The sequence below is a fragment of the Lepidochelys kempii genome, chromosome 1 (genome assembly GCF_965140265.1).
Source record: "Lepidochelys kempii isolate rLepKem1 chromosome 1, rLepKem1.hap2, whole genome shotgun sequence".
In the NCBI taxonomy this organism is placed as follows: domain Eukaryota; kingdom Metazoa; phylum Chordata; order Testudines; family Cheloniidae; genus Lepidochelys; species Lepidochelys kempii.
The window spans coordinates 36079116-36091662 of record NC_133256.1 but is presented as its reverse complement, the minus strand read 5'-3'; the positions used below and the strand labels follow the sequence as shown (position 1 = coordinate 36091662).

Here is a 12547-nt window from a genome sequence, read left to right as displayed (position 1 = left end):
GTATCAGTGATTTCACAAAGTGATTTATTCTGGGAGGTATTTAACAAAGATGTGCCAGAGAATTTCATGGACATATATAAATTTTTAAAAGAACCACACCATTTGTGTGCTGTATACTCCTGAGCAACACTGGTACTGAGGGTATTCAGCCCACATTTCTTGGCTTACGTTACCTTTCATTTTAGATTTGCATTTCACCTTTAAAAAGGAATTTAACATACAGCATAAAAAACGACAGCAAAAGATCCATCTCTATGTACATACACCCACACACTTAAATCAAATTACATAGGTGAGAAAGGAGGACTGAAAACTTGTTTCATTATATGTTTTGGTCCTCTGCTCACCTCATAATATACACTGGAATTTAGAATAGGTAGATTTCACACACGGTGGTATTTCTAATATAATAATTAGGAAAGAGTACTATGCTCATTAAAAATTTGCAGGGGAGGACACCAACACATCTTGCTAAAATGAATAGTCTTTTATATTACATTTTTATTTTGCAAGAAAATAAATTATACAACTTAAAAAATAAAATTCAAAAATTAAGCAGTACATCAAAATAGTTCAGCCGGACTGCCATAAAGAAACTGCTACCATTCAAAATTGTACAGCATTATTATCTCAGTATGTAGTGGCACACATTCAAAATTGTAAATACCATATGTAGATTGATATTACAACCTAGGAACTCAAGCTTGCTCAACACACCAGACCACATATAGTGTATATGACAGGAAAGCTTTCATGTATTATTTCACAAAGAATATTTCATATGACCTCGAAGAATTTACAAAGATAGCATCCCAGTCATTTAGATGAAAATAGAAAACTGTTTGACTCTAAGACAGCAAATCTTTCTGTAAAAACTATCATATCTTTCACCCCATTGTGTTTTTAAAATATGCATCTTACATGCTGACTATTCAGAACATATTACACATTTAAGAAAACGTGAAAACAAGAAAGCCACCATTTGTTTTGTTTTTGAAATGTAATTGTATTATGCTCAAAACAAGTGCAAGAGAATTAGATTACTAAACAGAAACTATGGACACTAACAGTGGAAAGACTTCAGAATTAAAACTGAGATCTTCATTAAGTTATTAGGACAGAGAAGGATTTAACAATGTTTCTTAATTCAATGAGACATTAAGAATGTGACAAACTGTATTTTCGCTTCTGTAGTCAGTTTTACTCCATACCTATTCACTGTGACACCGTGAGTGGCACCATGTGTTTCAGATGCAGCACCTCTTTAAGCTAGGTCTTTGGAGATATATAGTCATTGCTAAACTTCAGCTTTAAAAGTGCATTGTTGCCATATTGCAAGTGAAGAATCTCATTTTTATTTAGATCAGAACTCCTCCCATCCCCAAAACACTTTACCGAAAGTATCTACCTATGCCTCATAATATTAGCTTTAAATGCATGTTCGTGAAGGTAACCTGATGAAGAATGCTAAATGTGATTCTGCATCTTTAGGAAATTGCTAGTGTGATTCTCAGATTTAAGGTTTGTTTGTTTGTTTCTTAACATAACATCTATTTTCAAATATAAACCTAAGGAAAATGTAACAATGTTGTAGACGTGCTGTTAATTATAAATTCCCCTCATCCAGATAATGAGGTATGTTTAGATAAGTTACAGGTTATAATTTTAGTATATGCGAGTGGGAGGGGAAGGGAGATATATAAATAACTAGCATTTAAGAGTTTGTTGCTGTCTGGATGCAAAGTGAACTGGGACATAATTGTTTATGAAAGTCAATCTCAAAGCTGTCTCCTAGATTTTGGTTAGGGCTTAGAAATTAGTATCGCCCACTTTTACATTTAACTTGCCTGTGTGTGACAATACTTCATGGCTATTATTCTCTGATTTAATGTTGTAAACTATTACATATTCAAAATAAGTGCTCAGATCATCATAATAGAATTATTTTAAAATTCTGGCTTGTTCGCCATTTCCCAATTATTCCCAAATGAGCATTACTCTTAATATCAAGTTACAAATGCTGAAAATCTTGTGGCACCATACAAAAAGATTTCTATTCTTAGAACAAAACTAATTTTCGTTTTCTAAATTTAAAATGTTGGCATGTGTGTTACTGGCAAAATACAGAGAGCACCATTTACTTTTAATTCTGAATAGTAACATTTTAGGGCTAAAAATCTCATGTTTCCATGCTACCTTGAAGGTGAAATATGTTTTCACAGTATCCACTCATTTATAAGCATCAATAAAGGCATATAAATGTATGCAGTGAGATTTCAATCCAAGTTTTATATTGCCAGTTATATCAGTTTTTCTCGCTCTCTTGCACGTCCATGAAGCCCTCCTGCAGCTGAAGATGTCTTATGCAGCAAGAAGTCAAATATGCACTGTTCTAAGGAACTCGCACTGGTACATTCTTCAGTGGTAGGAGACACAGCCTTGGTCTACACTAGTTCACATCAGCACAGCTACATCTCTCAGGTGTGTGAAAAATCCACACCTCTGAGACATTACACCAACCTATCCCCCCCACACTGTAGACAGAAAAATTCTTCTGTCGACCTAGTTACTGCCTCTCGGGGAGGTGGATTACCTACACCAACAGTAGAATCCCTCTCGATGGTGTAGGTAGTGTCTACGCTGAAGTGCTGCAGCAGTGCAGCTGTGCCGCAGCAGCATTTTAAGTGTTGACAAGCTCACAGTCGGCTTAAGGCAGTAAAAGACCATCCCGACAATTTATTTTTTTGTAAGATGCTCTTATTTTACTCATTACAGCGATCATGCAAAATTCAATTCCCCACTCACCTATGGAAAGGGTGTTTTGTTTTTTTTTTGGGAAGAGTGTGTAAAATTAAGGGGGTCCCCCCCATTATTGATTATCAAAAGCAAACAAGTAGATGTTGTGCCTGGGTTGGTAAATTTTCAGGGCAGTTTTTGCAAGGCTGCCTGATAGCATCTAACTAAGAGTATTCACATGACACTGAGTAAAAGCTGACTTACCTTCCACACACCCCCACCCTCCCCAAGGCAGATTCTCTGCTCCAGCGATACTGATGTCATCAGCCCAATAAACACTGGAACATTTGAGAGGGAGTTAGATATTACCAAGAGGTTACTTAACATGGCTGAAGGCAGAAGTAACATTTAAAATTTGCCAAATACACATCAGGAATTTTGACAATTTCTCTTCACACACTAAAACTGGGTATTTTTTCTTCCTTAAATCTTTGTAGGTCTCCTTTAGCTACATTCTTCATCTCCTGCTCACTTCAGATCAATAGGCAGCTGCTGCTTTATGTATTTATTTATTTTAAAGGAGATTGACTTTTAGGCAATTAAGAGTCTAAACCCTCAAACATAAAGCCATTGGATACCTGGATATGATGCTACTGTGTGTGTACAGAAATTGCAAAGGGTTATTTTCTCATAAGGGACTTATGGATCAGTTACTTTTTAATGCCTTCAGATGTATGTAGTTATATTCAAACATATGGAATACAAATATTAAATGTACAAGGGAATACACTTAATATTTCTGTTCACTATAACAGACTCGGCCATAAAACAGTTATGGGGAAGAAAGATTCACCTTTTCAAAAGGATTGCAGTAAACCATCTGCTCAGAAAAGATAAGCAATGTATATCCATATGTTTACAGCAAATGATATAAAACAATGATCTCCTGCTTAAGGAAAAACAACATCCACAAGTTGGAAATATTTTTATGTCACTTCTATGTCAATATTAAAATCCAGTTACTATATTGAAGCACTGCTTGAGCCAACAGGTTGTTACTGTAACAAATACATATCTGTCGTGATGCATCTGTGTCTCTCTCAAATGTTATACATAAAAAGGATCACCAAAGGTGGACACTACATTTACTCTGTTGATCCAAAACACAAAGTGAAAGTGCTACTTCTAGTCCTAATTGCATTTAAAAACAAAAACAAACTTAATAGCAGTTCCTCAGTGCATGAGTATTCGAAGGTCTTTTTCTGTGTGCAAGTACTGTTCATCTAAAAACCCAAACCTGTATTCTTCTTGGTGGGTGTAAATCAAATCTACTTTAAAAAGCTCACAATGGGCTCTTCATGAATGCAAGTTTCCCACAAAACAGCATGCTGTTAAAGTGTGCAACATGAAGGGAATGCCACCATGCTAGCTGAATGAGATTGGCAAAATATAGTCCTCTTGTAAGATAAGGCAGGGATTTTAATATGTAATGAAAGTTTAAATGAGTCCTTCTCCAGCACAAAAACTGTTGCAGCTGTCTGCCCAAGCACCCTTCAATTTGTGTTCTCGGCATCTTACAGAGTCTTCAAATTATGCCATGTATATGAAGGTGTTGATATCCGATTCATCTCTTCTGATATATTTGTGCTCTATAAGCCATTCAATTTGCTCTTTTATCATTTTCTTTTGTGGCAAGAACATGTTTTTCAATATTTCTACCAGTTCAGTCTGAAGCTGAGCATTAGTAATTTTCTTCCGCATTTTCATTATTTGGATAATAGCCTCCTAGTAGGGGGGGATAAAAAAGAAAAGTGTTTTTGGAAATATCGGGTACAAGTGGCAAAAGGAATACACAGGGTTAATTGGGAGGCTGTGGGAAAGGAAAGAGAGCAATTCAGTTTGATGAACACCAATTAAATGTTTTTTTCCCTCAATATGTTGCTAATAGGAAATTTAGCCTGTTAAGTTATAACACTAGATCCTAAAGAAAGTATATATAGTTGGCCTTAGTAAAAGCAACCTAGAGCTAACTTCCGCTTTTGTTCATGCCCAGTCAATCCTACTGACTTCAGTGGATGTGCATAAGAGTAAATGAGGGCAGGATCTTCCCATGAGGAAATCACTCCACATACATGCATATTTAACCAGTGTGAAATGCAGTAACTATGTGGATTAAATGGGTGAGATGAATAGCCTTTAACAGCTGGAAAAAATAATGAATGGTATACAGAAGGTTGTTTGGGAACACAAGAACATGTTGATATTCAAGAAAACTAAAAGGTAGAAAAAAATTACAAACTGATCAAAGAAAATACTTGTTCCACACAATGAATAATTAGACTGTAGAATTCAGTACCACTCGAAGTTCCAGAAGCCAAGAACTTAGCAAAATTCAAAGAGATTGGAAATTTATATGGATAACAACATCAAAGATTATAATAGGTAATATCAACAAAGATTTTGGAAGGAATATTAAACTTCATGCTTCAGGGTTTAAGCCCACCTTTAAACTACTAGAGACCAAGGTAAGATCTAATGTGGAGAGCAGAATACTCCACATTCACCTACTGCAGGGATCTTAACATTCCTTTGAAGCATCTGGCACTGGCCACTGTCAGAAACAGGACAGTGAACTAGACAGACTACAAGTTTGATCCAGTATGGCAATCTCTATGTTCCTATGAAGTTTGGTTTAAAACTATATGTTTTGCTCAGCAAATATCTAAGATGGGAATAGTAATGATTTTACTGTCCATCTCAGTTATTGATGGACCAAATGCCTTCAGTCACTCACCGAAGAAAAAAGGGCACACGCTATATTTTTAATAACCTCTAAGAGCAAAACATTAAAAAGGGCTGGTTTTCTTTGGGCTTACAACAGAATGCCCCTAAACAACAGACTACTTTGGAATGATCTGCACTGTAGAGATCTTTGAAGTTAGTATGCTACACAGATCTCTACTTTGAATAATCATTTGTCGGCTAGTTTGGAAAGAACTGAAAGTCAAATCCTACAACCATCCTTCTTAATTCACCTAACCAGCTACTGAATACATTTCATGAAGAGGTTGGTGGATAGAGAGTATACAGTTAACTGCTGAGAGGATGACTAAGAGCTATGATGGATTTCAGTCACCAACTTTTGAAGGAATTTAGAAGGCATTCATCGTGCTACCTTACTTTGTGGTTGGTATACAACATGGGTCAGCCACTAAGGCATTCACTCGCTCTGTGTGCTAAAGTAATTGTCATTAGAAAAATTATCTTTCCATTGAAAAACAAGCTCTCAGGCATCAAGGAGCTCAAAACGAGTTTCCATTAGCTTAGCCATGACCATGCATAAATCAAGATTTCTGTTGAAAGACGAGCCAAAATGTCAAGTGGACCCAGGTGGCACAGTTTGCTAGAGAGCTGGCTGCAGTGACCTGGGGAATCTAATCCCTGACCATGATCAGAAAGAAACTGCAAGTTGAAGTTAATTGTGAAATGCTGAGAGTCCACTGCAAGGCGTGGTGTATGATAGTTTTATTGACTCCATTGAGGGTTATCAGCTTGGAGACTTTCCAGATGAGTATGTATTTTTACAGAACTCCATTTTTTATTAAGTTTGTGAAGTACTTTTAAATCTGCACTAGAAATTAAATGAAATAAGGGATGTTAAAGCTTCTCGAAGAAAGCATGTCACTCCTTTGTATTTAAAGGCTGATATGTCTTTCACAAGAACGCTGCTCTCACCTATTCTGTGTATAGAACAGTCAAAGAAAAATTAAAACCATGATACACTGTTTCTTCATCTTTGTCAGGAACTTCTGTCCTGGCTGGAGTGAGACTCAGTATCCCACTGTCCCCACTACAAAGTGTCCTCTCCCATTGCATTGCTCTCTGCCATTTACAGATGACAGTTTGTTGTTACATCAGAACAGAAGGTCAATATTATCTGTAAACAAATACAAATAGGCACTCACCAGGGCTCAAATTGAGCCTCTAAGTCAAAACTAAGCACCCCACCCCCATACTATCCCACCACCGAATCTCAGATTTGATCTGACTGAAACCCTTTAGAAGCAAGAAATTAATTTTGCTTCCAGAAGTCAGTCAGTTTTTGACATCCCTGCTCAGAGCCCTTGCAAGAAAAATCAGCTACAGTTGTTTTTTCTATGATTTGGACACCTGCTTGCTGGGAACTGGACCATAAATTAGACCACCAGACACCTTTCACAGAGGTTACCAGATAGCCATCAGATGGGTAACAGCTTTCATTTACTACTGATTGGTTCTGCATACAAACAAATTGCATAGGTGAAAAGTTAGATATCTAAGGCTAATTTTCTAACTCATCTAGTCATTCTCTAATATAGTCTTCAAAGGCTTAAGTGAGAAGTTGGTAACAGTTCTAAAGCAAGGCTATCAAATCTAGTTATTTTCAAAAATCTGCAGATTTTTACATTGAAAATACATAACTACAGTATAGATGCCATTGGGGTAAGCAGGTGATTTCAGCAGGTAAGCAGGGGACAGATGGGCTATTGGCACCTAACTATAATTGGAAGTGTTGCTTTTTGACACCCACGAAGCAGCCAAGGCATTTGATAATGGGGTCGGGTATGAGTTTCCCTCTTTTGGGGAGGAGACGAGACACTAGATTTGAAGGGGAGTGGAGGGTAGGTTGAATTTCCCACTTTGTACCACCCACTGACCCTTGATAGAAGCTAGCTCCCCACTGCACTCCATCTCAATATTTGCCACTGCATCCAGCAATGAAGTACATTAGCTTGAGGATTCTGCTATAATGACCAGCAGAGAAATTAACCACACTGCCATTTATAAAACAGTCTTTTGTTTCCGAGTTAACAGCTAACGGAGATGAATTGAGGTTGGGCAGCAAACACCCCTCAGGGCTATTGTTTCAGGCTGACTTCAGGGGACAAGATCACAGTTGTCTCAATTTCTTAAGGCTTTCTTCACAACCGTAAGGGCTAGAGACTGGGTATTTTTAAATGAAAACTTATATTTGGGAGCAATGCTGCAGAGTACACAGTTCCCAGGTTGAACACATTTATGAAACTTTCTCTCAAAAAAAAATTCATGCTTTGTAAACCCTCTTCCAAAACAACCCTCATTTTGAATTCCCCCCACACTCTAATTACACTGATGAGCATCTAAATCTGAGATTCTCAAACTTCATTGCGCCGCGACCCCCTTCTGACAAAAAAAATTACAACATGACCCCAGGAGAGGGGACCAAAGCCTGAGCCCACCCGAGCCCCACTGTCCCAGAGCGCTGGGGGTGGAAGCAAAGCCCAAGGACTACAGGCTTCCCCCACCTGGGGGTGAAACCCGAGCCTGGCCACCCAGGGCTGAACCCCTTGGGCTCAGGCTACAGCCCCAGGATTCAGCCTGACCCCAGCAAGTCTAACTCCAGCCCTCGTGACCCCATTAAAATGGAGTCGCAACCCACTTTGGGGTCCCAACCCCCAGTTTGAGACCCGCTGGTCTAAATAAATAAAACTGAAAGGAAATACAGTTTGAAAACAGCCTTTTTCAAGTGGTGCAGAACAGAAAAAATAAGTACTTTTAAACAATAGTGGTAAAGCAACATAACACAGACTCCTTGTGCTCTGCAGACTTCGTGAGGTTGAGCTTAAAGATATTTTTATCCAGTTTAATAAGCTTTTCATGGAAGAACATCTCAGAAACAGAGGTGGCATATGGTAGTAGTAGTTCACCAAAGGAAATGTGACTGTTTTACATTGCTCTGTTAAACTTTACTTACCTGGGTTCGTAATATTCTTAGCTGGACAATTCCTTCATTCTCCTCTTCTCGCATTCTCTCTGTAGTGAGCTGCAACCGACCAATCAAGTTTATCTTACCCCTTTTCTGAACTTTAGCATTTTTTCTGAAAAAGTCAATTATATATGAAAATAAGCCAAAACATACCCATTTTACATTAAGAAGGAATTCACATTAGACTCACAGCAAAAGCACAGTATAACAGTACTGCAGCAATGGTTGGAAATGGCTGGCTGGCAGTCAATACACAATTGAAAACCCCATCCCCCAAAACAAGTGTAGGTTAGTTTAATGCATCAACAGATGAAAAATATACACAACAGATGTTAAACTGACAGGCTAGACTGCTGAACTGTGGTATTATGCAGTTTTACAGACAAAAATACTTCACGTACAATATAAGTTCAGGGTTCTGGACAAGGAGCTTATACAAAAGTAAAATTAGGAAGTTGGGCTACTTTCTTGTTCCTCATAGAGGCTGGTTGTCTATCAGAGAAACGTGGAAAAATCAGATAAATATGATAATCATGGTGACAGAATTATTCAATTTTCACCCCCAACATTTTTCCATACTGCTTCCTCGGTATCATGGTGTTCTGTCATCCGTTCCCCCAGCATATGTTCCAAGAAGGAAGCAGGGACATCTCCAGCCCTTTGGAGGGGACTCAGCAGCTACTGGGAACTAAGCAGCAGTTGTCACTATATCCCCCCTCTAACAAGGCCAAGCAGCAAATAGGAGAGAGTCACAGAATCTGATCCCTACCGCAAGCTGCCAGCCCTATTGATAGTTATTCATGATAAAAAGAGCTAATATCTTCTAAATAAAGTGCCCTGAAGCAAATGTATATCAGATGCTAATGTCTTATTTCTAAAGCATCTTTCATTCTGAAGGATCCCAAAGCACCAATATGAGATTTTTACACTCCCCACAGCAATATGGTCACCTCTATCGTAAGATACAGCAGATGAGCCACTTTTTAACAGTGCACAAAACATTAAACAATTTAGAACAAGAAGTGAAAATATCATTCCTATTGTTTCTGACACCATAGGGTAAATGTAGATAGAACAGAATCTGAGTAGAAGATTGATGCTAACACACTTATTCCTGCTTGAAGTGCCATGGACTCATTAGTAACAAGTCATCAAAACCTCAATTTTGCATCTTATTGAGAAGTGATTAAGAAATCAGCTTATTGCAAGAGAAATCCTTCAGTATTAAAACATTATATATTTTCATTTTCAAAGAATATCTTACATTAAACTGAACTCCTGGTTCACTGAGAAGAGGGTTCCTTCTGTAAAGTCTTTGGGCGAACTGACTTGAGGTTCATACAATAAAACCTGACGTTTCAGCTTTGGAAATGCTACAAGAGACTACAGAGAAAGGGGAGAGGGGAAGAGACCATAAAAATGAAACAACAGACTCTTAAAACAGAACCAACCAACCTTTAGGATTTAACTGTGTAACAGAGCTGTACCATACACTCATTGCTACAGGTACTGTGTAGTCTTATTTGATTGTAAAAAGCTCATGTATGCTGTTGGCACTCATAATAATCTAATCAGCATCAAGTCAATGATTTATTAAACACTGTTGTGATACATTATTTACCACACCTCTCTTTTTGAAATGTTTTAATATAAACAGTATCATTCAGAAGAGCTGAAGTGCATGAACTCACAGCCACAGAAATGGCCAGTGGTAAATCTGATCCATTCAAGATTTCTTCTAGAGTTTCTGCTGATCTGAGTGGATTACAGGAGTGTTCCCCAAAAAATTAAGTCACTTTTAAATAAAGTACATTTAAGTAGTAACTGCTGAACTCCTAAAACTTGACGAGTCCTACAACAAAAACAAACTATTACAATTGCATTCTCTAAGCAACGTTTGGCCAGAAAGATTTAGCTACATCTAAAAGTTTAAGTTGGGCAATCTTGACAAGAAAGAATGCCTACAGGTAAAGGCTATACATATTAATGCAAAGCACAAAGAAGCGCCATTGCAATTAAAAGGCTAGTAAGGAAAGGTTTTCCCTCTTCAATTTCAAAAGCACTGCCAGAGTTAGTACTTTCAAAGAATATTCAGGTGGATATTTAAGTATTAAATAAAGGTAAAGAAGAAATCTGTTTCAACAGAAAGGGAAAATACCCATAAAGTCCTCCTAAGTTCTGCATCAGGGAGCTCAGTTGCCAGTTTAAGATTTTCAAAGCTGATTTTCTCTCTGGGTCTTTGGTTCCATGCAAACAGCACAGCCAGCTGAAACGTTGTTACCTCTAAGTCATACTGGCCAACCTCATTCTTAAATGTTATCTGAACACAGAAAAAAAAAAAATTTTTTGTTTATTAGGTTATTTTGTTCATCAGTTGTTTTTTTAAGTCCAAACATATTATTACTGTAGACAGATACAGATTTTATACATAAAAAATTAATAGTGAACTCAATATACTTACAATTCCATTGGACATAAGATGATGCCAGTGCAGTTTTCTGCCACTGTGATTCTTTTTGTAGAACTCTTCTACCTCTGGGATGAGGTCTTCTAATTCCGTGGGTAGCGATACAAACACTTTTTCAGAACTTCGAGACCAGGCACCAGCATTTAAAATTTTAATATTCACAGAATCAGCTATAAAAACCAGACAGTATTAAAATATATTAATCTGAAAATATACCACCAAACCAGATAGCAAAGGAGCATGATAACTGTTTTTGACCTCAAAGTAAGATGTGTTCCAAATGACAGCCTATGGTCAAACTGAAGTCTAAAAATGATAGAAATTCCAAGTTTTAAAAGAACTATTCTTTAACATGAGTAAAACAAATATCAAAACACATTTGAGAACAATACCTGGTAGGGCCAATTTATTATTTTTGTGCATTTCTTTGAAGGCCTGGTTCAAGTCTTCAGATACTTTGATATCCTGGAACATCCTAGCCAATTTGTTTACATAATCTGCTGGCATACCTACTTCCTGTATAAACAGATGACAAATTACACCAAGACACCACAATCTTTAAGATAAAAGCTTACATACATCAGTCTTCAGGTTTACAATAACTAATTTTAAAATACATGACTTCAGTAAAAAAACCAAATTGTGGCATTTTGTGATAGCAAGTTGTAATCTTTCTGTATATATCACAACTATATCATATCAGGGCCAAAAGAAAATGCAATTACTTTCAAGAATCAACATAAAAAAAGGTAAAAACATTAAGAGGCTGATGGATCCTATAAGCTGAAGGGGCTTAAACCAAAAAGTTTAAGGTGTGCAAATAAACATGCAAAAATGTATAGTTAACTTACATGCAATTTCCATGAACGTGCTCACAAATCTGTTATTTGGATACCTCAACAACCAGTTAGCACTGTATCTGATCATCTGGAGGTGTAAATACCTGATGGCTTCACAACTTTTGCGCATCTAGTTCTAGGGCTGTTCTTTTGATAGGGCAGGAACTAATCTGCTGACAGTTTCAAGTCACGTGGTTTGCCTAACTGTATTACCCAATGTTACAAGAACATACGCACAGGATTTTACAGAATGCCAAATCCCACGTATGGCCTATTGTATGGACTTCTATGTAGACAATTTCCATTATGCAGTGGGATTCAGGATTAGCCCTTAGACTGCATATGCTTCCAATATAAAAAAGTCTTCATGAACACGAAAACTGTATCCTTTCGTAAAGTAAAACAGTTCTGTTTGGGCTTTTTTCCCCCATGTTAAGCCACAACTCATTTTGTTCCACATAACCCTTTATATCCGTTATACTAAAATGACAATTCATAAAACAGTCTCCTTTTCATAATAAATTAAAATGTAACCAGTAGCTACTCTGTTTTTTGTGTGTGGGTGTTTAAAAAGAAAAAAAAAGTTTCTTTATTGGAGAGAGAAGATATTTTTTAAATATTCATAGGTCCTGTTCTATATCTGCAAAATGCTGGAATTTATACAGAGTAGGGCTGTCAACTGATTAAAAACTTAAGTGCGCAACTAATTGCACTGTTAAA

The 12547-nt window shown here is 37.2% G+C and overlaps 1 protein-coding gene across 1 annotated transcript in view; it reads right to left on the bottom strand.

The window, feature by feature from the left end:
* Positions 1–481: 481 nt before the first annotated feature.
* The window catches only part of CUL5 (cullin 5), a 78025-nt gene continuing 65959 nt past the window's right edge, over positions 482–12547 (bottom strand). Inside the window, exons 14-19 of the mRNA XM_073338875.1 lie at positions 11381–11504; positions 10983–11158; positions 10680–10841; positions 9786–9904; positions 8510–8633; positions 482–4521 (exon numbers count right to left, since the gene is read on the bottom strand). Coding sequence (XP_073194976.1) covers positions 4327–4521; positions 8510–8633; positions 9786–9904; positions 10680–10841; positions 10983–11158; positions 11381–11504 — 900 coding nt within the window. The 3' untranslated portion in view covers positions 482–4326. The remainder of the gene's footprint in view (positions 4522–8509; positions 8634–9785; positions 9905–10679; positions 10842–10982; positions 11159–11380; positions 11505–12547) is intronic.